General features: G+C 38.0%; 1 protein-coding gene across 8 annotated transcripts in view; it reads left to right on the forward strand.

Moving 5' to 3' along the window:
• Window positions 1-23841, forward strand: part of ADGRG6 (adhesion G protein-coupled receptor G6) — a 153569-nt gene extending 129728 nt beyond the window's left edge. For 5 of the 8 annotated variants that reach the window (XM_027551723.1, XM_027551721.1, XM_027551726.1 and 2 more), the window contains 3 exons: window positions 13743-13844; window positions 14910-15062; window positions 20735-23841. In XM_027551723.1, the coding sequence (XP_027407524.1) occupies window positions 13743-13844; window positions 14910-15062; window positions 20735-20913 (434 nt within the window). In that variant the 3' untranslated portion in view covers window positions 20914-23841. Of the gene's footprint in view, window positions 1-13742; window positions 13845-14909; window positions 15063-18186; window positions 18233-20734 lie in introns of all 8 variants that reach the window. The other 3 variants (XM_027551724.1, XM_027551729.1, XM_027551725.1) reach the window with 1 other exon arrangement.
• The last annotated feature ends 207 nt before the right edge of the window (window positions 23842-24048 follow it).

A 24048-nucleotide genomic window follows, 5' to 3' on the forward strand; every position in this document is an offset into this window, starting at 1 on the left:
AACTTACATTCCCACCAACGCTATTAGGAAGGTTCCCTTTTAGGATGAATTTAGTTTTGAACCTTAAGTGAATATGAAGTGTTTTTTTCAAAATTCAGTAACATTCTGTAAGACATTGGTATACCCTGTATTGTTGTTAAAACTCCCTAATGTTGGAAGCACAACGAAGTCCACAGACCAGTAGGAATGAGGTGACAAAGTTTGGCATCTTTTAGAGCAGGGCATTACTACAGCTTACCTAAAGCTACTGGTCATGCACTTGAAGGTTTGTGGGGAAGGAATAGCTGACTAAAGCTGAATGACTCAGCTGGGACGAAAAGTGTGGAAATCAGGTCTGTGCTTCTCACAGGTGAGATGGCCTGAGCAAATGCTCCCAGCAGCTGTGTTCTAAGAAAAGTCTGTATTTACCTACAGGAGAGTTTTTACAGCTTTGTATCCTATGTATCTGTTTTGCTTATCTTCCTCAGTTTCCAACTAGTTCATGAGCTCTTGTTGTTTTAAAAACCTGTCACTTAAAAGGTGCTCAATAACTACTTGATAAATCAATCACTGCATTGGTAGATGAAGAAGGGAGGAGCTTGGGGGATGGCCTAAATTCAATCCGAGACTCTTGCGGCATAAACATGAATTAATTAGTTGAGCAAATTTTATTCAGATTCATTCTTCTTCGACAGATGAACTTTGTGGGCTCATTATCTTTAGTAAATAAAATAATAAACCTCAAGTGCACCTCCAGAAGTTGGAAACTGAATAGGTAGCATATGAATACATCTGCACTGGGATCCAACTTTGTAAAGTGAGTTTTCCTCTGTTTAATCTCTTCTGTAATATACAACATAAAAGTGCCTAGACAAATATTGACAGAAATATCCATTAACATTAGAAAATTCCATGGTTTTATATTTCAGGATTGTACATGAAAGGCACATTAATCTGCCAGCCCAACCTTGTTTTTGCTTTTAGAATTTCCTGGCAGTTTTCAGTAATCTGCAATAGTTACAGTTGTCTGTTCAGCTCTGTTTCCATTAATGAGACTCGGGATGTTTTATTTTTCCCAGCATAGGTCTCCTCTCAGGAGGGAAAAATGTTGTAAACCATCATCGAGTCAGTGTTCTTCATAAATCACTGACTTTTAAGGCTGATTTTAAATGATATAAATTCAGAACAGATTTCTGCACATTCAATGATATTAAAAACACCTTCTAAAAAGAAAATTTAAATTAAAAGGCAATGATACAGAGCACATGAATCTAACAATTCCTTACTGGCCAGACTTGTACAACAGCTTCTTCAGACACTATGGAAAGTCATTTAATGGTTTTTATTTGCGTCATTTTTGGAACCTTCTGTGAGAGGCTTGGTGGTTATTAAAAGTATATGATTTATTAAAAGAAGCATGTGGAATTTAGACAGTTTAAAGAAAAAATTCCATGAATACATAATGAACTCAGGTTGAACTTAGGCAAACTATATTGTGTCGATGTCTTTCTGATATTCTTTATTCAAATCCCCCCAAAATAAAACTTGTCCCCATGTCTCATGGAGCTTATATTGTAGTAAGAGAGACTGAATACTGAGTGGGTAGCCTTTCTCTTCTCCAGGGCATCTTCCCAACCCAGGAATTGAACCCAGATCTCCTGCATTGCAGGTGGATTCTTTACCAGCTGAGCCACAAGGGGAGCCCCAGGAGAGACTGATGTTAATCAAATACGTCACCACGTACAATATACATGGTGGTGTTGAAAGCATGTGACAGAAGACATGATGCCTAAACTGAAAGCTGAAGGATCAATAGGAATTAACTAGATGAGAGGTGGGGGTAGGAGGTGGGTAAAAACTATTTCAGATAGAGGGCATTTCTTGTGCAAAACAATTGCTGTAATTGGCGATTATAGCGTGTACTCAAGGCATTAAAGAAAGATCATATAACCTGAGAACCAAGAAAGAGCAGGAGAGTGACAGAGCAGTGGGTGTGATACAGAAGGAAGGTAAAGGCTCTGTATTTTGATCTGTGTAAGAGCAAAAGGTTTGAGGCCTGTGGACTGATATGATCGGAGACACGTTTTGTAAAGGTGAAGCTGGACATAATGTGGAGAATGGATTACAGCAGCCATGTAGTGTCTGTAGATGAGAGGCTGTGGCAATCAATGATCCAAGTAAGGTAAGATGGTTCAGTGTTTTAGACTGTGATGGGAATGGAGGAGCCTGAGATACATGAGCAGAGTCAAGAGAATTTGCACGTGTGCTAGTAACAAAACCCTTAGCATTGGTTTGGTCATTAAATTCTTACTTTTCTGCACTGATTAGGATAAGAAAGCTTCATGTTAATACAATATTGTAGTGATTTGAAGCCTGGAATTGCAAGAATTAGCAATGGCCAAAGATTAATAATGTAATGTAATATTCTGAAACCTAAAATTATGCCAAAGTGAAGTCACTCAGTAGTGTCCAACTCTTTGTGACTCCATGGACTGTCGCCTACCAGGCTCCTCAGGTGACAGTCCATGGAGTTTTCCAGGCAAGAGTACTGGAGTGGGTTGCCATTTCCTTCTCCAGGGGATCTTCCCGACCCAGGGATCAAACCTGGGTCTCCCACATTGCAGGCAGATGCTTTACCATCTGAGCCACAGGGAAGCCCAAAAAAGTAAATTTTAATTTTCTCAGATTTAGCTTATAGTTGAACATCTTAAAATCGGCAAGATCACAAGTCACTCTTGAGTGTTACAGAGGTGAGGTCTGGCAGGGAGGACAGAAGATGTGTTTGAGCAGTGATGTCAGGTCATATGTATCAGAGGAATAGCTTTTGCTAGCAGATTTCTTTTCACTTTTGTTTATGTCTTTAAAAATTCGGTTCAAAGATGTTAAAAATCTTCTTTATTTCTCAGGATTCTTAGAAATACATGTGTATATGTCTGTATGTACAAAGACATATACATGTATAATTATGTCAGTACTCACATTTGTGTAGCTTATGTATTAAAGCTTTATATGTGTATTTTTATTTTAGATGTTTTATTTTTATTTTCAATACTACCTTTATTTTTTATGAATTTTTAAAGATACATTTATAATTGCACAATTTAGTTGCAAAAAATCATGTTAGCTGCATATCATAAAATTATTATAATCTGTGCAGCTCTACCTAAAATTTTACCTACTTGAATAAGCAAATGAAGTCACTTGAATCCAGGCTGAAACCAGGTTTACTATTAACTGCTTTTCCACCATATATTGCTTTGTTCTGTTTCTCTTACTACTTCATTTAAGTTATATACCAAATATTTCATTGCATTTTTTATTCTAAGATGAATGGATAAATATACCTTCTCTTAACATGGCACAATTATGTTTCTAACTCTTTTTTCTATCTTTGCTGCTTTCCTAGGGTGAGAGTAGCAAAGCATTTTATTAGACATTTTAATTTATTCTAAAGAATACAACTTGAGAAAATCACATAGTATACAAAATTGTTATTCAAAAGAGAACAGATGTTTGACTAAAACACATCATAATTCACACGCCTGAGAACATTAGCCTGTATGTCAAGAAATATAATGCAGTTCATCCTAAAGAAGTAAAAGGCAATTCTCTGGTTTCTGAGAGCATCTTGGCCAGAGCCCTCTTGGGCATCTATAGTATATCCTTTGGTGATATTGATGTACTTGCAAGATTGAGTTATTGCTTTGAGATGCAGCCTGTGCACATTGCTGCTTATTATGCAAATGATAAATAGTGTCTCAGACTGTATATTTTTTCATTACTGTACAGAAGTATTCGACACTAAGTGAAAAAGCTGGCTTAAAACTCAACATTGAAAAAACAGATCCAGTTCCATCCAGTCCCATCACTTCATGGCAAATAGAAGGGGAAAGAGTGGAAATAGTGATAGATTTTCTTTTCTTGGGCTCCAAAATCACTGTAGATGGAGACTGCAGGCATGAAATTAAAAGATGCTTGCTCCTTGGAAGGAAAGCTATGACAAACCTAAATAGCGTATTAAAAAGCAAAGACATCATTTTGCTGACAAAGGTCTATATAGTCAAAGCTGTGGTTTTTCTAGTAGTCAGGAGTGGATGTGAGAGTTGGACTGTAAAGAAGGCTGAGCACCAGAGAATTGATGCTTTCTAATTGTGTGTGGAAGACTTTTAAGAGTCCCTTGGCTGCACAGGCATCAAACCAATCAATCCTAAAGGAAATCAGTTCTGAATATTCATTGAAAGGGCTGATGCTGAAGCTGAAGCTCCAGTCTTTGGCCACCTGTTGCAGAGTTGACTCATTGGAAAAGACCCTGATGCTGGGAAAGATTGAAGGCAGAAGGAGAAGAGGGTGGCAGAGTATGAGATGGTCAGATAGCATCACCAACTCAATGGACATGAATTTGAGCAAACTCTGCAAGACAGGGGTGCCTGGTGTGCTGTAGTCCACGGGGTCACAAACAGTCAAACATGACTTAGTGACTGAACAACAGCAACATTAGATTAGGCTTCTCCAGTACGTAGGGAAGTTTAACTCTCCTGACACATTTAACAGGATTTAAAATGTAGCCCCATACTGAGAGCTTAATCATCAGTTTTCCTTTTCCATGCATATGAAACAATATTGATTAATAGTCTCAGGCATAATCAGTCCATCTTCTGTATGTATACCGTGCACCATATGGTTCTGCAAATAAAAGCTACCATGGCAAATAGAAGGGTATCATCAGTCCACTCAGAGATCATGTTTGCCATTAGTTGGGTAAGATTAAAATACCCAGATCAACAGAAATAACTTATATTTGCATAATGCACTATGGTTTACAAAGCACTTTCACATAACATCTGTGATCTGATGTGTAATTCTTGCAGCAAACATGAAAAATAGGTACCCAAGAAAGAGGATATTCTCCCCATTTTATAGATGAAGAAACAGGCTTATAAGAGTTCATGACTTTCCCAAGATCAGTTTGAATCCTGCAGTGTAATATTTATAACATAGCATATGTGGGCATAGAAAAGCACATTAGGTGAGAAAGCCTATGAGTAAAAAAATAAAACAAATTACTGCCTTTTCAGTTTTTTATTTCAAAGTTTCTAGGAAGTGAATATGTCTATTTAAAGAAATTTAGTAAATGTACATCTAATGAAGTAGAAATTTACTCTTAACCTTTTCTAGCAAAAATCATTTATAGAAACATATTTATCATTTTAAAATAAAAATATATTTTAATCCTGTTGGCAAACTCAGAAAATTAAGTAAAATTATGGAGTAGGAACCTCCTGATAGTTAAGCTGGGCCATAATTACATGGACAACACACACGGCGGATTGGCGCCAAAGTAAAGAGATGTCCCACCTTTAAACCCGTTCACATCTGAAACGGCATCAGGTTGGCCAAGACATTACACGCTGCAGGGAAATAAATTACTCATCTTTTGGCAGAGCATATTGTGTGTAGAGAAGTAATTTTTTAAAGGGCACCTTGTCGAATGAAAGGAGGATTCAAGAGGTTCCCAAAGGGAGTCATAAACTCTAGAGATTCCCCAGTCCTGCAGCCAGCTGGCTGCATCTGTGTGACAACAGAACATATGAGCCGTTGTTGGACTCAGGCTTGATGGGACGCTGAGAAGTCATCTAGATCATTTTTGTCAAAGATCAGTTATCTAGGATGTGTGTCCTTTTTGACCCAGACATGTGGTTTGATTAATTCTTGATTGATTCCATCCCATATGCCTGAAGTCACCTATATCCATAATCTTCTTTTCACTGTGTTTCTGGATCTTTTCTATCCAGGTATGAAAAATCAACTTAGGTCGTTTATCAGAATATATTGATGACGAGCCTGCTGGAATTGCTAATGGACCTTAGTTGGTAAAGAAATGTTTAGGAAATGAGTACTTAAGGTGTTTGTTTGTTTTCCTTCACCAGACTCACTGAAAGTGAGTTTTTAGGCCAGTAAAAGAATGCAAAATGTGCTTTCCTAAATTTTACTGTATGGCATTTGTTTTCAAGGCCAAGGGAAACTATTCCTGGGCTTTTTTTTTTTTTTAACACTTTTGATAATCAGGCTAAAGATCTGAGAAGATCCCTTTAGCTACTTATTTTATAATGCCCCAGGAAGTCACCTATTTTTGCTAAAATCAACCAAAGAGGATGAATTCTATGTGGACACCCAATTTCTAGCCAAAATATTGAGGCTAAGGATATCTTTTTTCCCCCAAATAAGTAGTTAAATAGCACTTATAGAGACCAAGATTAAACATAAGCCCATATAATCTATATATAATGGTTATGAAGTCAACAATTTAGATAGGGGATTTTTTTTTTTTTAAGACTTTCTACTTGAATGTGTTCTGAGGCAGGTGAAAGAACTAGACATCAAAACCCAAGTCTGCTACTTGATGAGACCTCTCCAAATGTTTCTCACTCCATGTTTAGACATGGAGAGCACCCCCTTGGATGTCCCTTTACTGTGTTTTTGGAGCAGCTTTGGCCCATGGTGTGGTTCTTCAGGAGGTCTTGACGAGGTGGAATTCATTGCATTTTCCTTCCTACCAGGACCCACATACTTACAACACCCTTACTCGAAAAAGCTATTTTTTCTTTCTTCTTTCTTTTTTATTTTTATTTATTTATTTATTTTGCTTGTTCTCTTTACAATTTTATTTTTTTTTAATTTTATTTTATTTTTAAACTTTACAATATTGTATTAGTTTTGCCAAATATCGAAATGAATCCGCCACAGGTATGAAAGTATGGTAGCACATTTACAAGAGACTTGGGGTGGCTCAACTGGTAAAGAATCCACCTGCAATGCAGGAGACCTGGGTTCGATCCCTGGGTTGGGAAGATTCCCCTGGAGAAGAGAAAGGCTACCCACTCCAGTATTCTGGCCTGGAGAATTCCATGGACTGTATAGTCCATGGGGTGGCAAAGAGTTGGATACGACTGAGCGAGTTTCACTTTCACTTTCTGGAAAATGCAGAACAAAGTTACATATAGTTCCACTATATATTACAACTGTTTTTTAAAGTAGATAAATTAAGATTTTTAGTTGGAGTTTCAGTATCAAACTCTCAAAAATTTATAGAATGAATATGCACAAAAGTAGAAGGATATAGTAGATCTGGAAAGCACTGTAGGCCAATTCAGCATAGTTAAGATAATTTATAGAATTTTCACACAACAGCAGGATACAAATTCTATTTAACTTCCCATAGACTATAAACCAGGAAACACTGGAACGTATCCAGGGACATAAACCAAGGTGTAAAAATTTCATACAGAGTCTGTTCTCTTATCACTGTGGGATTATGTTAGAAATCCATATCAAAACATATTTGAAAATAGCCCACATAATTTCAAGTGCAATGTGACATTTACCAAGAGATCTTTGACTTAGCCATTGAAAGGCTCAGTAAAGTTAAAAGACAAAAAACAAAACAAAACAGAGAGGGTGATTGCAGAGAAGAAAGCATTTAGATGAGAAATTACATCATCTATTCATGTGTTGGTCAAAATTATTTTTAAAAGTGAGCAGATACCTCTGGTTAGTCAAAAATGGAGGTGCAAGGAAGACAAGGATGAACAGGTATAGAACTGGTTAAGAATCTGTTCATTCAAAGAAAGTTTTACTTTTTATCTTGCTCTAACATAGTATCTGGGTTGTTATGGGTATGATAAAGAATCACGGCAGTTATCAAGCTGAAGAAACTATTGCAAAGGAACTGGCTTGGATTCATCAGAGTGGTGGTTTTCCAGGCTCGAATTCACCCCAAAAGGGTTGTCGTAAAACTAGCACAGCCTGTCAAGATGAAGCAGAGACTTTATAACTCTGAATTCTATCTTTTCAGTCGTGTTAGTGTCCAACGTTTATGGGCAGTGTTTCCTACTCCCTGATCAGTTAAATAAAGCTGAAAGGCACTGGGAGGAGTAAGAGTCAATTATTCCGATCCCCAGTTGCAGCTTAAAGCCCTTTCCAGAAAGTTAGAAGAGCATATTTTTCCAGGTGGTATGAAGAGCCTCTTTGAGGCATGTGGGTTGATATAAAGATTCTCAAAGGGAAAACATGTGATAGAAAGAACAGAGATGGAGATGAGAAGTCAAACAGATTCTTTTGGATGCCAAAGGAAAACTCTATAAAGTTTTGTGATTTTAAGTTCTGCTCCTGGCACCAAGATCCACAAGTAGATGGAAAAAAAAAAAAAAAACAAACCCTGAAGACTGAAGAGGGACCAGCCCTCTGTTTTCTCACTTTGGCCTCCAAGTGCCCTTGGCGCTCCTGCTACATTTCTGCTCCTCCCGCCTGCAGTGTTCAGAATTTCTTTCCATACCGCATGTGCATGCTTCCAGATGTGGCTACCTTCCACATTTCCCACGGCTGAACTCTAAGCGGGATATTTTGTCCTAAAATAATCTTGGGATAATATTTATTGCCAGACTGATTTAAATACATGTGAAAAGGGCTAGTTGCTACAAATAGTCAACTAACCTGTTATGAGAGTCCCATTCTGATTTAAAAATGGAACTCTGTCTCATGGCTGAAGAATCTGCATGGTACCTTGGAAATTTAAAATATATTTATCCCAAAGAATTCTGATTTCTCATGCCTGTTATCTGCTTTTGTCCCATAGCATCACAATTCATTGTGGGAAGCAGAGCATGTAAATGACTTCTATTACAAAGTCTTAGAGAAGTATAAGATTTTGAATGTAATTTATATACATGTCTCTTAAACTTAGCTTCCCAAGTGGTACTAGTGGTAGAGAACCCACCTGCCAGTGCAGGAGATGTGTATTTTCAGGTTTGCTTAAAAATAAGCAGTGTCATCTAATGCTGTATAATTATGATATAAAGTAGCACTGTACCATCTAAAAAATTATTAAGTCAGTTTTCTTAGCTTTAACCTCCTTCTGTATGACTGTGGTCAGCCTCAGAGCCTCAAAATAAGTCACATCTTAATATGGTAGTCATTCAGTCGTGTCCGACTCTTTGTGACCCCATGGACTGTAGCCCCCCAGGCTCCTCCATTCCTGGGGTTTTCCAGACAAGAATACTGGAGTGGGTTGCCATTTCCTTCTCCAGGGGATCTTCCCGACTCAGGGATAGAACCCAGGTCTCCAGCATTATAGGCAGACTCTTTACCATCTGAGCTACCAGGGAAGCCTTTAATATCAGGGAGGCAAATCCAGAACTGGGTCTTTCCCAGTGTCCTCAAAACACAGGGGCTTCCCTGGTGGCTCAGAGGTTAAAGTGTCTGCCTCCAGTGCGAGAGACCGGGTTCGATCCCTGGGTCGGGAAGATCCCCTGGAGAAGGAAATGGTAACCCACTCTAGTATTCTTGCCTGGAGAATCCCATGGACAGAGAAGCCTGGTAGGCTACAGTCCACGGGATCACAAAGAGTCGGACACAACTGAGTGACTTCACTATTCACTATTCAAAACACCAGATGTATGCTCTGAAGTTTTTTCTCCAATATATATGACATTTATAAAAACTTCTGAGTGTTAAGGGAAACATCATCTAGCAAATTTCATTTTCTGCCGTCTACTAAAAGTCATTTGCTCAGTGTGAATCCCAAGCATGAGTAAGGCCAGGATTAAAGCCTGAGAACCTAAGTCCTTATTTAGAGTTTGTAATCTTTTCCAGCTCTGATAAGTGATTTTGTTAAACAATTGTTTAAGAAACACACGGTTAGCTATATTCTCAGCTCTAGGACAAAAATACCTCCAACAACAAATTCTGCAAATCCTGCCCCAGTGCACAAAAATAGATCCAACCCAAGTCAAAGAGCTCCCTTTCCACCTCTGACTCCTTCACCTGTAACCTGTGCTGACCTAACTTCCATGCATTCTGCTCCCTGTACTAGGAAGCTGCCATCACCTCTTCAACACATGAAAGATTCTCAAAAGGAAAAACAATCTATATTGTGTACACCTGTATTACAAAGCATGAGTGCTAATTAAAGGGGTTTTCTGTGTTAGCAAGCAGGTTGGGGACTTGGGGGTTGTTGGTGTAGGAAGGCTTTAAAAGGCAATCAGATTTAGTCAGAGTGTGAAGATGAGGTCCAAACTGTTAGTCACTCAGTCATGCCTGACTCTTTGTGAGCCCATGGACTGCAGCCCACCAAGCTCCTCTGTCCATGGGATCTCCCGGGCAAGAATGCTGGAGTGGGTTGCTATTTCCTTCTCCAGGGGATCTTCCTGTCCCAGGGATCGAATCTGGGTTTCCTGCATTACACGCAGTTTCTTTACTGCCTGAGCTACCAGGGAAGCCCAATCAGATTCAATCAAAATGTAAAGATGAGGTCCAAACCCAGTGCCTCTTCTGTACTTCCTGGGAAGATAGCTCTACCTGCTAGGTCCTGATTCTGTGGAGTTTTGAATGTGGGGGAAAATCTTTCCCCTACTCTGAGACTTGTCGTGTCTGAGCTCCAGGCCAGGCCAGGCTGCAAGCGGGTTTCTTGTCTCCAGTTCTTCCTCCCCAGCCCAGCTTCTCTCCTTGTCAATAGCACAGGGACCCTCAGGAAGGGTGTGTGTGTGTGCGTGTGTGTGTTTATTTTCTGAAAGACTGAAGTTTGATTCATATTTAGTAGAGCTTTCTTTTAAAATTAGAACTTCCCCATCCTATCTGATATCATCTTAGACAAGTAATTGTGTCACTAGCATATATTTTCATCACTGATTGTTTTATTACTAATAAAATATCATTAATAAATAACATAATAATGTTTTACTTATATAAGTATGTATAAAATGATATGGTAACAATAATAAGGGCTTCCCTAGTAGCTCAGCTGGTAAAGAATCTTCCTGCAATGCAGAAAACCCTGGTTCAATTCCTGGGTCAGGAAGCTACACTGGAGAAGGGATAGGCTACCCATTCCAATATTCTCAGGCTTCCCTTGTGGCTCAGCTGGTAAAGAATCCACCTGCAATGCGGGAGACCTGGGTTCAATAGAAATTGGTGGAACACCTCCTAAGTAAGTGTCTACCACTCAGTGATAACCAAACAAGCCAAACCCGGAGGAGGAGAATCAGCCATGGTCATCTCACTGCATTCAGGGTCTAACCTGCAGAAATCCAGCACATTCCCTTCTGTAATCGTTCTTAATAATGTAATTTATTCTGGAGTAAAACTGTGACCACTTTCAGTTAAGATATTGAAAAATAGAACGTAAAAGCACAGCCTTAGATCTCATTTGAAAATTTATCTGTACGTGTAAAATAAGAGTACTTTAAATACTCGCCCCACTTTTCCAGTTACACAGGCTACAGTGTAATTTACAGTTTTCTTGATGAATACTCCATACTCAAAAAGAATGGATAGGCCTTAATGTCCATTAAAGGTACTTTAGTCATTTTCACTTTTATGGTGTTCCATGCTAGACCCTGTGCTCCATGAAAACAATGATCATCCCCTTGGAATTTCCTGCTCCTAAAACAAAGTGCCTCCTGCTTAGCAGTGCTTAGTTGTCACTGAGTAGATTATTCTGTTGGAAACCCCTTAACTTCCTACCCAAAGTTTTCTTCAGGTTCAGTTTAAGCCCTTGCACTCTCTAGAATACCCTCACTTATGTAGATAATCTGCTTAATATGGTATATTATTAAGGCATTACTTGGCAACTAATTTGCATACCTTTCAGAAACTTTTGCCTTAAATATATTTTCACTGTATTCCTGTCACTCCTTAACTTGTGTTCTGCTAACTCCTGTTTTTAAGCCCCTACACCCAAACACATTTAAGACATTCAGATGTACATGTGTGTATTAAATTATCTCATGTAAAATAGATGAGTGATTAATCTTGGTTATATTTATTCATTCAACAAAACATTTATGGAGGTCCTGCTTAGTTCCTGGCATTATTTTGGGAATGGCTAGTACAGCATTAGATAGACAAGCATCCCTGTGTTCTTGAAGCTTATTATTTACTAGCAAGGGATAATCAAGCAAAGAGATAAATGAATACATAAGGAATACAAGAATATCAGGTACTGATCAGTGCCATAGCAAGAATAGGTGTGTGCAAGGATGTGTGAGCAGAGGCTAAGACATAAAAAATAAAGAGAAACAGTTGATGATGACCTCTTTGAGGGGTTTTATCTGAGACCTGAATGGCAGGTTAAGATCCTGTTATGGAAAGGTTTGAAGGAAGAACTATCGAATTATTGAGCTGAAATGAGTTTAATATATTTGTTTGAGGGCAATGATGAAGAGCACTTCTGTTTTGAACATCAGGGATGGTGGCTCAGTGATAAAGAATCCACTTGCAATGCAGGAGATGTGGGTTCGATCCCTGGGTCAGGAAGATTCCCTGGAGAAGGATATGGTAACCCATTCTGGTATTCCTGCCTGGGAAGTCCTGTGGACAGAGGAGTTTGGAGGACTACAGTCCATGGGGTCTCAGAGTCGGACATGACTTAGTGACTAAACCACCCCCTCCACAGGAGAAAATGGTATCAAGACTGTATTTCAAGGGGCTTCCCTAGCAGTCCAGTGGATAAGACCACCTTCCAATGCAGGGAGTATGTGTTCTATCCTTGGTCGGGGAGCTAAAACCCCACATGCCTCTCAGCCATAAAACCAAATCATGGAACAGGAGCAATGTTATAACAAAATTCAATAAAGATTTAAAAAAAGTGGTTTACGTGGAAAAAAAAATCTTTAAAAAAGAGAGGATGTATTTCAAGAATGAGAGAGTGATCAGTTGTTTTGAATACTGTTGAGAGGCCTAGTAAAATGGGAAAGAAAACTGAATTAACAGTAGGGGAGTTCCTGTGATCTACAGGAGCAGTTTTAGTGGTCTCAGAGATGTGGACAGTCTCAGAGATGTGGACAGTGGTCTCAGAGATGTGGACAGTGGCCTCAGAGATGTGGATAGTCGCCTCTTTAGAGCAGGTTGAGAAGAAAAGAAATGAGAAAAAACAGGGACAGCAAAAGTTAGTCATTGGATGTTTTGTTGAGAAAGGGAATGAAGAAGTAGAAGCTGGAAGAAGATTGGGGGTCAAAGGAGAAATTCTTTGATTATTTAAAAGAGAGTTACTAGGATATGCTTGTGAGTAATGGGAATAACCAAGTTTGGAGGAAGAGAGGTAGAAATTGAGGCAGCCAAGAGAAGGTAAAAATGCAAAAGCAAATTTTAAAAGAGGCTGGCTCCCAAAGCACGAGTGATACAGCTTTTGATCGATGCAGGCGAACTGTAAGTATATGAAGAGCACTTGACAATACAGAAATGCTTCCGCATTAAAATGTTGAGAAACTAAAGCAGGTCAGGTGGAGCTGCATGAAATTGCTGATTTGGGGCCATTTTTGACTTGTAAAAATACCACTTTTCTATGGCCCAGACTTACAATAATATGCTTACATAAAATAGCTCAGAATACACAAATTGAAATAGATGATGAGCTCATGGATATTTTCTCTATGTTTTCACATAATTTTAAAACAAATATAAGGGAAACATTAAGTGTCTCTTAAAGTGAATATTGCCTATTTCAGATTAGTCTTTAGGTTACGTCACAACAAATACTGATTAAAACAAGGACAGAATTAGATTCATGTAATTGTTCTAGTTTTATCTGAGCCTCTGTGTTCTATTCTAAAGGATTAAAACATCAGCTGCATACTTAAAGATTCCTTCCATCTTTGTTTCTTAGTGATTTGGGTGTAAAAAAAAAATAAATTGAATCCATGTGTTTTGTAAGATTTGTCTTTAGCGATGTGTCATTTTGCCTAATTGTTTTATATTTTCTTTTGTCCCAGGCTTATTTATATTTATCTTCCACTGTGCTATGAAGGAGAATGTTCAGAAACAGTGGAGACGGCATCTCTGCTGTGGTAGATTTCGGTTGGCAGACAACTCAGGTAAAGGGGCATGTTGGTGATCGAGCTTTTTACATTAAGAGTGTGGTCAGAAGTGTTTGTGATTTGGGCTTCCCAGGTGGCTCAGTAGTAAAGAATCTGCATGCCAATGCAGGAGACTCAGGTTCTATACCTGGATCAGGAAGAGCCCCTGAAATGGCAACCCACTCCAGGATTCTTGCCTAGAAAACTCCATGGACAGAGGAACCTGGCGGGCTACAGTCCATGGGATCACAAAGAATAAGATACACCTAAGCAAATGTGAGTACACACACATTTGCATTGTCAGAGCAACCCAGTCCCAGTGGTAGCAAGGTGTAAAGGTGGAGTGTGTAAAGATGCTTGGTCAGAGTCTTAGATTATTAAGACTGCATGGGACCGGAGGACTTGGACCTGACTGTTCTATTTTGCAAAGAAGCATGAGTTCCAGATAGGTTAAGTGAGTTGCTCAAGTTTTTATGTCTAATTTAACAACTCGGTTATCCACTGTACCCTATGTACCTTTCCATATTTTTGAAGTCTTCATTTACATTATTAGACAAAAGAGATTTTTCTCAATATAAAAAAATCCCTGAAGAAAAATATTACTCTTTAAAAAAACCCCTCCAGTGGTTACTTCTCAACCTTAAGATATTAAGTAGAATTTTAAACATAAGGTCAAAGTAAGAAACTTTTCTGTTTCTTCGAGTTGTTACTGTTGACATGTCAATCTCTTGTATGATTCACTGCCAGTGTGTCAGAACATCCAATGCTATGAATCAGTTTCTTAAATAATGTGGTGATGATTTTTCAAGGCAAAGTGTGTGCATGCGTGCTAAGTCAGTTTTGTCCAACTCTGCAACCCCATGGGCTGCAGCCCACCAGGCTCCTCTGTCCATGGGATTCTCCAGGCAAGAATACTGGAGTGGGTTGCCATGCCCTCCTCCAGGGGATCTGCCCAACTCAGAGTTCAAACCTGCATCTCCTGCCTTGCAGGCAGATTCTTTACTGCTGAGCCACCAGGGAAGCCCTCGAGGCAGACTATATCCCTTCTAAAGCAGACTCATGGAGAGATGTCATTTTTTTCAGATTGGAGTAAGACAGCTACCAATATCATCAAGAAAAGTTCTGATAATCTAGGAAAATCTTTGTCCTCCAGCTCCATTGGTTCTAACTCAACCTACCTTACATCCAAGTCTAAATCCAGCTCTACCACTTACTTCAAAAGGAACAGCCACACCGGTGAGTCATTCTGGCCAGAAAAGTGCTAGTAAAGATGTTCTCTGGGACACTTCCCATCATGTTTTCGTGGTGAGAACTGTCATGTCGTAAATATTCATAGATCACAGTGCCCATTAGGGTGCTTATTTTAGACTTAGGAAAATCAAAATTTATTTGCACCTTCAGCACCTTTGTGAATATTTTGTCCTGTTTTTAAAATTTTACAACCAAAATTGAACCTACATTGTCAGAGTGTCATTAACTCAATTATTTTTGTAACTTCATTTGCTTTAAAATTTAATTTTCCTGAAAAAGTATGGTATCTTGTTTTTAAAAGTTATATCTTTATTTAAAAAATACAGAAATTGATTTGCAGATTATTTCAGCATAGTATGACAGTTACCTGGCAAGTTGGAATGAAAACAGGAAGAGACACCATCCAGCTTGTATGTGAAAGACTTAAGTCCTTTGAAATACACACAAATATAAAATCATAATAGTGTACGCCTAAAACTAATACTGATATATGTCAATTATACCTCAATCAAAAAAGATACTTAAGTTCCTAACCATTGGAAGTGTTATTGGTGATTGCTCTCTATATTACTGATTAAATATGAAAGAGGGAACATTATGTTTGGAAAGTGATACAGATGATGAGAAACATTGTATCTTTATTCATCTACCAAATCTTCATGATATTTACAATGATTGCACTTTCTGACATTAAGCCTGTGTGTGAAAAATTCTGAAGACTGTGAAAACACAGGCTAACTTCAGATATACAGATAACTTGACTTCAGACCACTATAATATATTGAATATTGCAATAAAGAGAGTCACACAAATTTTTTGGTTTCTCAGTACTTATATGCACCATATAAAAATATATGCTTATATGTTTACTCTGTACTGCAGTCTATTGTGTGTAATACAATCATGTCAAAAAATGTACATACCTTAATTTAAAAAGGTACTTTATTGCTAAAAACTGTGCTTGACTGTCAGCAGACAACACAAATCTTCGATTTATAAAAACTGCAATGTCTGTGAAGAGCTTCAAAGTGAAGTGAAATAAAATGACATATGCCTGCAAGGACCATTTTGCAGTCCTTGATAGCCAGTGAACAATGTGAAAAGGTATACTCCTTTAATAATTTCAGTTGAAAATAGCAGAAATGCTACTTTTAAATACTAATTAAACCTTGGTCAAACAGCTCTCAACACTCAGTATCCAGCACTTTCTAAATGAAAGATGCTTATAAAAGGTAATGGAAATGACTTTTAAGTTTTGTATTTGTTTAGCTAGTAAATGTAGGCAGAAGAAAATGGCACCAAAAACATTCATATTTGGCAAGAGTGATTTGCGTGATGTGTGTATAAATGTTCACATTATAACACTTGCATTTCAAATGACCCTTATGTACATTTGAATCTTTCCACATGTCCCTGCTTGTACCACTCTGGTGCCCACTGCCTGGTATTCAAGATAGCACTGCGGAAAAAAGTTTGAATGTTTAGAGAGTTTTTTAATTCCAAAATTAGTCAAAGAAAGATCTGAAGGGCTTCCCTGGTGGCTCAGCAGTAAAGAATCTGCCTGCCACTGCAGGAGACATGGGTTCGATCCCTGGTCTGGGAAGATCCCACATGCCCAGGAGCAACTAAACCCGTGTGCCACAACTATTGAGCCTGTGCTGTAGAGCCCAGGAACTGCAACTGCTGAGCCCTTGTGCCTCAACTACTGAAGCCTGGGCGCCCTGGAGCGCTCAGCAACCAGAGAAGCCCCTGCGATGGGAAGCCCACGCACGACTGGAGAGTAGCCCCTGTTCGCCACAACTGGAGAAAAGCCCACCCAACAGTGAAGATGCAGTACAGCCAATAAATAAATACAATTATTTTTAAAGAATATCTGAAAACTTGGAGCAGCTTAGGACAGCAGTTCTTAAAGTTTCTTGGAGTTAGGGATACTTTGGGGAATTAAATAGAAGCTATTCCAGAATGGGGTGCAGTCTTTGAGTCCTGCACACAAGCTGCTGCTGCTGCTGCTAAGTTGCTACAGTCGTGTCCGACTCTGTATGACCCCATGGACTGCAGCCTACCAGGCTCCTCCGTCCATGGAATTTTCTAGGCAAGAGTACTAGAGTCCTGCACACAAGCAGTTTTCCTTAAAATTAAGAGGTCTTTGCATTCTTGCTTGAAACACCTGTGTAAGAAACACGATGACAGATATATAATATGAGATAGATTAGTCTACCTAATTGGTAGTTCCCTGGCATAAAATATTGTTTACAGTTAACCCTTGAACAAAACGGTTTGAACTGGGCAGGTCCACTTATACGTAGGTTTTTTTTTAGTACTAACTACAACAAACAGTATTACATGATCCCCAGTTGACTGAATACGTGGATACAGAACTGTGGACACTGAGGAAGCTCAGACACAGAGAGTCAACTGTAAATTGTACTCAGATTTTCAGTTGTTCGGGAAGTAGTGCCCGCTACTCCCAACTATTATGCCAGGCTCTATTGTACTTATAATGAGTGAATTTTATACTTTATTTGATCAGCCTTAAGATTAGATACTCATTTTGTCTCCCCTTTAAAATCCAAATACTTAATGCATTATAAGTTAGTTGTGAATGCATAGGAATTAGCCCAATTGAATTATTTTCCTCTTAATATAACTGAGAATAGCTAGCCTGAAAAACCACTATTAAAATGGTAAACAAGATAACAGGTAGATATTTTGGAACAGAGGGCATTTTGAAATTATAAAATATTTGGTAATAGCATCATGGGGAAAACTGCCTAGAAGATAAAAGGGACTGTAGAAATGGGGATACCAAAGAAAAGCTTTACTGTTTCAAAAGCTTGGATATTTATTTTTGAAGACTTCACTAATGTTAATCATTTCTATTCAAACATTTGGGGTTAAACAGGTTCTTGTTAACTAGTATAAGGATATAGTCAATGGTATGACATGACTTTCATGGTATAATCATTCCAGTCAGTTGACATATGAAGAGTCTTCTGCAGCCTAGCCAGTTCTCAGTGGGACTGCTGGTATACCTAGGTCACTTGGGGTATGTAGAAAGTCGCTGCATATCATCATGGATATCTAGATGGTTTATTTCTTGGAATTGTAGATAATGTCTTCTAAGATCATTCCTTCAACAAAAGTGGATCATTCAGGTAAACTTTTATTACTTTTTTGAATGCATGAATTTTTTTGCAAGGTAATAGAATATTTGCATGGATTAAACTAAGACTCTTGCTGCACCAGCAAAATGGCTTCTTCTTTACAATACTTCTCAGCTAGCCCAAGGACAGTCCTGCATTGAGCTGGAATTTCTGAACTGTCAAATGGTCGTGTGCTGGGCTGGCTCTTCTCTGCATGTGGGTATCTGCAAGCTGCTCCTTCTAGGAAATGTACCATGCTCTGGAGTTAGTGGGTCATATAACAGGAAAAAAAAAAAAAAGCAGTACTTGAGAGGTTCATTGTAGAATGGAGTACAATTCTTTACCTTTTCACTGCTCTTATGAATTATTGGATATGTCATGGTACATTCACAGAAGTCATAAAAGAGAAATTGTCGATTCCAAGCCTGCTTTTTGAGGACTTTTGTCTGCTTGAAATTTCAGCATCAGTTAAATAATAGTTCATTTCCCTAGCCCCTGGTTTTCAGACTTATAGCAATAATCAAAAATCTATATTATCCACAATATAATAACTATAACTGGGAATTGCAGAAACTGGGAATAGCATATATGTAGAAACACAGACCTAGCTCAGAATTTTACTTTATTAGACTGTGAAGATCCAGAAAATTGGGTCACATATTTGGAATGGAGCTGGTCAACATCTTTAAAAACTGTGTGCCTCTGGAAGTTGTCAATGAAATAGAATGAATGTATCTATGAAGGTTTTTTTGAGGATGTGTAGTTTTCTAAAAACATCAAGTACAAATTGTTCATTATTGAGATTTAAACAAACAGAAAAATTCCCAACAGAAAACCAATGGCTAGTGAATGTGTGAATGGAAGGAAAGCATAGAATCAATCAGCTTGCTGAGAGCTGAATGGGGAGGGACCCTTAGATAATGACCCCTGAGCCTTTTTCTCACCCATCCTGGGTCATCCCACCATGCTTCAGTCTGCTCACTCTTCCCGTAGACCATCTGTTCTCTCTTGCTTCCTCAGTGAGATGGACAAACCATTTTTTATTTTAGCTTTCATTGTATTTAGTGTCTGCTCCAACACCAAGACCACAGTTGAACAATTTGAGTCATTTCCAAAAACAAGATACAATAGCAATGGCTTTTGCCAATTATGGATGGATTTTTAACGTTAAGTCACATACTGGGTCCAGCATACTCAAAACATAAAACATGTGGAGTGAACATTCCATTTTGAGCCATGATTTCTAGACACAGTTTTTCATGATAGAATTTTTTCCTCTTCCACAGTGAATAGAGATGATACAACTGCAGGAGATGGAGTACTTTATAGAAGGTCATATTTGCTCTTTCACTGATGTAGAATCTCTGTAGTTGATTTTAAGATAGAATTTTGTTCCAAAATGTGTTGGGAGAGGGAGGAAGACAGATATTTACAAGATACTCACAGGGTACATGAAGATAGTCATGTGTATTTATAGATAATAGTGTTTAACAGAGTTAACACTTGCCTGGAGAATTCCATGGACAGAGGAGGGTGGCCGGCTACTGTCCTTGGGGTCGCAAGGAGTCAGACATGACTGAGCAACTAACACATACACACACACGACAGAGTTTCAAGGCATTGGCTGAGCCAATTTTAGAAAGCTATGGATCTAGGAAAATAATGTTTAATATGTGATACCGAGAAATTTAGGACAGAAATGTATTTAGCAATCCTTTATTACTGTTAGTTGCTATGATTTTATTGCTGCCAGCAACAACATTATTCTGAGACTGTAGCATAGTTAATGAAAACATATACTTAAAATATTTCTGATAAAGATAATTTTGGATTCTAGAATTTAAAAATAATTCATAAAAGATGCCCTTTTTTCTATATTGCATTCATTTCACAAGTTTTTTCCATGAGAAAATGTGTTCAAAATAGCTTTTATGTTTTTTATTCACTTTTCTTTTCCAAAATTCTTTAAATTACATTTCATTAACAATTTTATTATGAAATGTCAAACACATATAAAAAGTAGAGAGGATAATATAATAAATCCCCCTGAATCTATCAACTCATAGCCACCTACACATTTCCCCCTTTCTGTATTACTGTAAAAACATATCATAGACATCTAATTGTTTCTTCCACAGATATTTCAGCACGTTTTAATTCATTGTTATATAATCTGTCACTACTTGGTGCAAGCCATTTGCCATATATATTTTTTCCTCAATTTTCTGATGACTCTATTCACTGGCTCTTTGAAAAATACCACTTAGAAGAACATTTCTTAAACCCCCACGAATTACTGGAAGGCATATTAACATTCATTCATATGCACGAATGCACCTTGAAGATGAAAAACATGAAAATTTAGTGCTGCCTGCTATCGAAACTAAGAAAGAATCAGAGCTCTATTTCCTTTGTGATCTTCTTTAATGTGCAAAATAGAGTGTCCAAAACGATGGCCCTCAGGCATGTCACCAGCTCATCTTGCAGCCTAATTTCTTGTATCGTTTCTTTCAGACAATGCTTCCATGGACAAGTCCTCATCAAAACTGACTCATGCTGATGGAGAACAAACATCGATCATTCCTGTCCATCAGGTCATTGATAAGGTCAAGGGTTATTGCAATGCTCATTCAGATAATTTCTATAAAAATATTATCATGTCAGACACTTTCAGCCACAGCACAAAGTTTTGATATCTTTAATATAAGAAAGAGGAATCAGTCTGCACAAACATGAAGATGTGCAAGCATCAGACTCTTAACTAGCAGATGTAAACGTGGTCTTACCTAGGTAACTGCATATATATGACCAGTGTGTTTTGTGAAGAAGGCATTTGTGAAATTCACTATCTGTCTTTTCAGTGTGTTTCTTCCATGGGGGAGTTTCCACCATCACTAAAACGTCACTACTGAGAGCAGCATGATTCAGTACCCACAGGGGATAGGGTTTTTTAAATATATAATTGAATTGACCAATCAGAACTTGGGCTGGGAGGTGAAATATTAAGGTTAGAGGACAAGGGACAGGCCAGGCTATGGAAAAGTTTAGTTTAGAGTTTATTCACACTCCACCTAATAATTAGGTTTGGATATGGCCATTTGCTCCATCATCTTTCTCAACAAGCAAAAGCATACTAATAGGGACTTCCCTGGTGGATCCACTGGTGAGGACTTTGCCTTCCAACATGGGGGGTGAGGGTGGGGTGTGGATTCGAGCCCTAGTCAGGGAGCTAAGATTCCCCATGCCTCACAGTCAAAACATAAAACAGAAACAATATTGAAACAAATTCAATAAAGACTTTTAAGAGTCCACATCCAAAAAATCTTTAAAAAAGCATACTAATATTTAAAACTATTTTGGATGCCTACAAGTCCCATCTCTGCTAGTTTCCCTGAATACAGTAGCATTTCCTCTTTTAACTACAGAGACAAAAGAATGATGTCTGACAAAGTTCAGAAAGGTGGATCTTCCATTATCGCAAATGTTTAACCATGAAGAGCACTATGTGCCTAAGAAAGAAAGAATTTCACAAATTTTGACCTGGTTAATACGAACTCATGCTGTTGCATTTATCCTATTCAAGACACGACTTAAACATCATTGTTAATTATAATTTAATCCTATACTTTCGAATCAAATTTAGTGTTGGGGTTTCATTACAGTGGACCTCACAGCAGTTGAAGAATGAACTTCTTACACCTCTATTTTTGATCCTCTACTGTATATTGAGCCATGGGTTCATGGGAGGAATGGAATTTCCATTAGGCATGCTGTGTACAACAGTCTTGCCCTTTTGGGAAAAACAACTATTGAGACTCTATGGTCTTGTCATAGCTCCAGAGACTTTTAAGATATTTCCATTTGCACAAATGAAAAGCCTCTTACTTCCTCTTTCAAGAGTTTTGTTCCAAAGAATATAAACTGAGACTTAGGTGGGTGACTTATCATAATCAAAATAATATATAAACATGTGGGTCTACACTTACCAGTCTGAAAACTATTTGTATATAGGTCCTCTGATTATGAGAGCCAGAGGAGATCTGGCAAGATAGATGGGGTGTTATTTATGGATTAGATTTCTGCATATAAGCCATGCATAATATTAAGCAGCTTTTAGCCTAACTTTCAGACTATCCTGAGTAATGTGCTTGCTAGTGAATGTATAGGAGACTACATTTTAATTGTTCTTAAATGATGGATGAGTGTCCAGTTTCTTAGAAATTGGTCTCAATATGTGCTGTACCTTTACATTTGCTCTGAGTTATCTGAGATGTTTCAGGTTCTGGAAGCAGCCTAAGTGAGAAGATGAGACATTCTGGCAGAACGAAACTGCTTAAAGGCAGAAGCCAGACTGAGCACCTGGGGACCTTTCCCTCTGTGCCGGAAGCAGGTAGCCCTTAGTTGGAGACATAGGAAAGCTCTCAGACTGCACAGCAACCAAGGGACGTCTCACCTTCCGCTCATCCTCAGTCATGAAGGTTTTTGGCAAACCCAAACAGGTGATGATGTGGTAATAAGTTTTCATACCATTCCATTTTGTAGCATCCTGGAACCCTGTTCTGGGAGATAAAAGCATGGCTCAGCCTGGCCTTCCCAGGAGAAGGGTACAGACAGAAGGGAAAGATAGTAAATCTGAGGTTACTAAGATTCCCTACAGCAGAGTCACATTGTTTTCCATAGGCATGTATGTTAACAGGCTGCTATTTGGGCAGAGGTTACATCTAGATGAAAGTTAACTCGTCACTGAATCTTCATATACTCTCCTCCAAGCCTTAGAGATGATAGAATTTAATTAGCTTTCAACTGTGAGATTTCTACCCAAAGTGCTTATGTAGTTATAAGTAATTAAAGTGAGAACTTTAAAAATATCTTTGATTTCTACTCATATTCATGCAGATCTTGGAAAAATGTTTTTTTCATATTTGACAACAGTATCAGCTCCACTTTTGAAATTTCCAGTAATCGGGTAAGGATTAAAAAAAAAAAAAATGGAGAAACAGCTGAATAGAAACATTTGCAAGTGGACTTGAGTTCTGCACATGTAGTTCTCACCTTCATTTAGCCCCCTCAGAACAGAACTTCAGGAATTTAGCTCTGGAGCCAAAATTATTTTAGCCTAACTTTGAGAATAATATCAACTTAAGACTCTCTGGGGTTGGAAGAGAGTTGAAAAAGAGTTTCAGTTTTTGTTGTTTTTTAATTTTCCTCATTTTCCTTTTTGTAAACTGCATTATGTTAGAGTCAGTCTAGGATCCCGATATGTTTTCTATTGTTGTCACCATGACGTGCATTGTAAAGCTTTGTTTGTTTAATGTTGGCATAGACTCTTTTGTACATATTTATTTATTTGTGTTTATAAATGTGAGCTTGTTTTATATCTTACCTTTATATTGCCTGGCTTTGTTATTTTAATTAACTTTCTATCAGAGAGACTGTATATATTTTTTTCTAAATACTTTGTGAAAGAGTTTTCTGTAGCAGTATCTCTGAATTTGATGAATAAAAAATGACTGTGAGTGCAGATTAGAATAAGCAGTAAAGAAGCTACTATAGCTGATTTGCCGTTTTACTTAAATGGAAAATGTTTTTCAAATAAATGCCTATGTTGTTTGTGATCCAAATTATTGAATTCCTTTATGAGTGACTGTTTTTATTTCTGCCTCTTAAATAGGAAAAGATTATTTGACAACTGGAAAATAACCTGCCACCAATTAAGCTAGTGACATGGGGTGACTATGCCAAAACACTGAGAATGAATATTTTAGAAAGATCTAGTTCACTGGGGATTAATGCATTTTGAAGTTCTTAGATTTTCTTGAGATGACTGA

The sequence above is a fragment of the Bos indicus x Bos taurus genome, chromosome 9 (genome assembly GCF_003369695.1).
Source record: "Bos indicus x Bos taurus breed Angus x Brahman F1 hybrid chromosome 9, Bos_hybrid_MaternalHap_v2.0, whole genome shotgun sequence".
Lineage (NCBI taxonomy): Eukaryota > Metazoa > Chordata > Mammalia > Artiodactyla > Bovidae > Bos > Bos indicus x Bos taurus.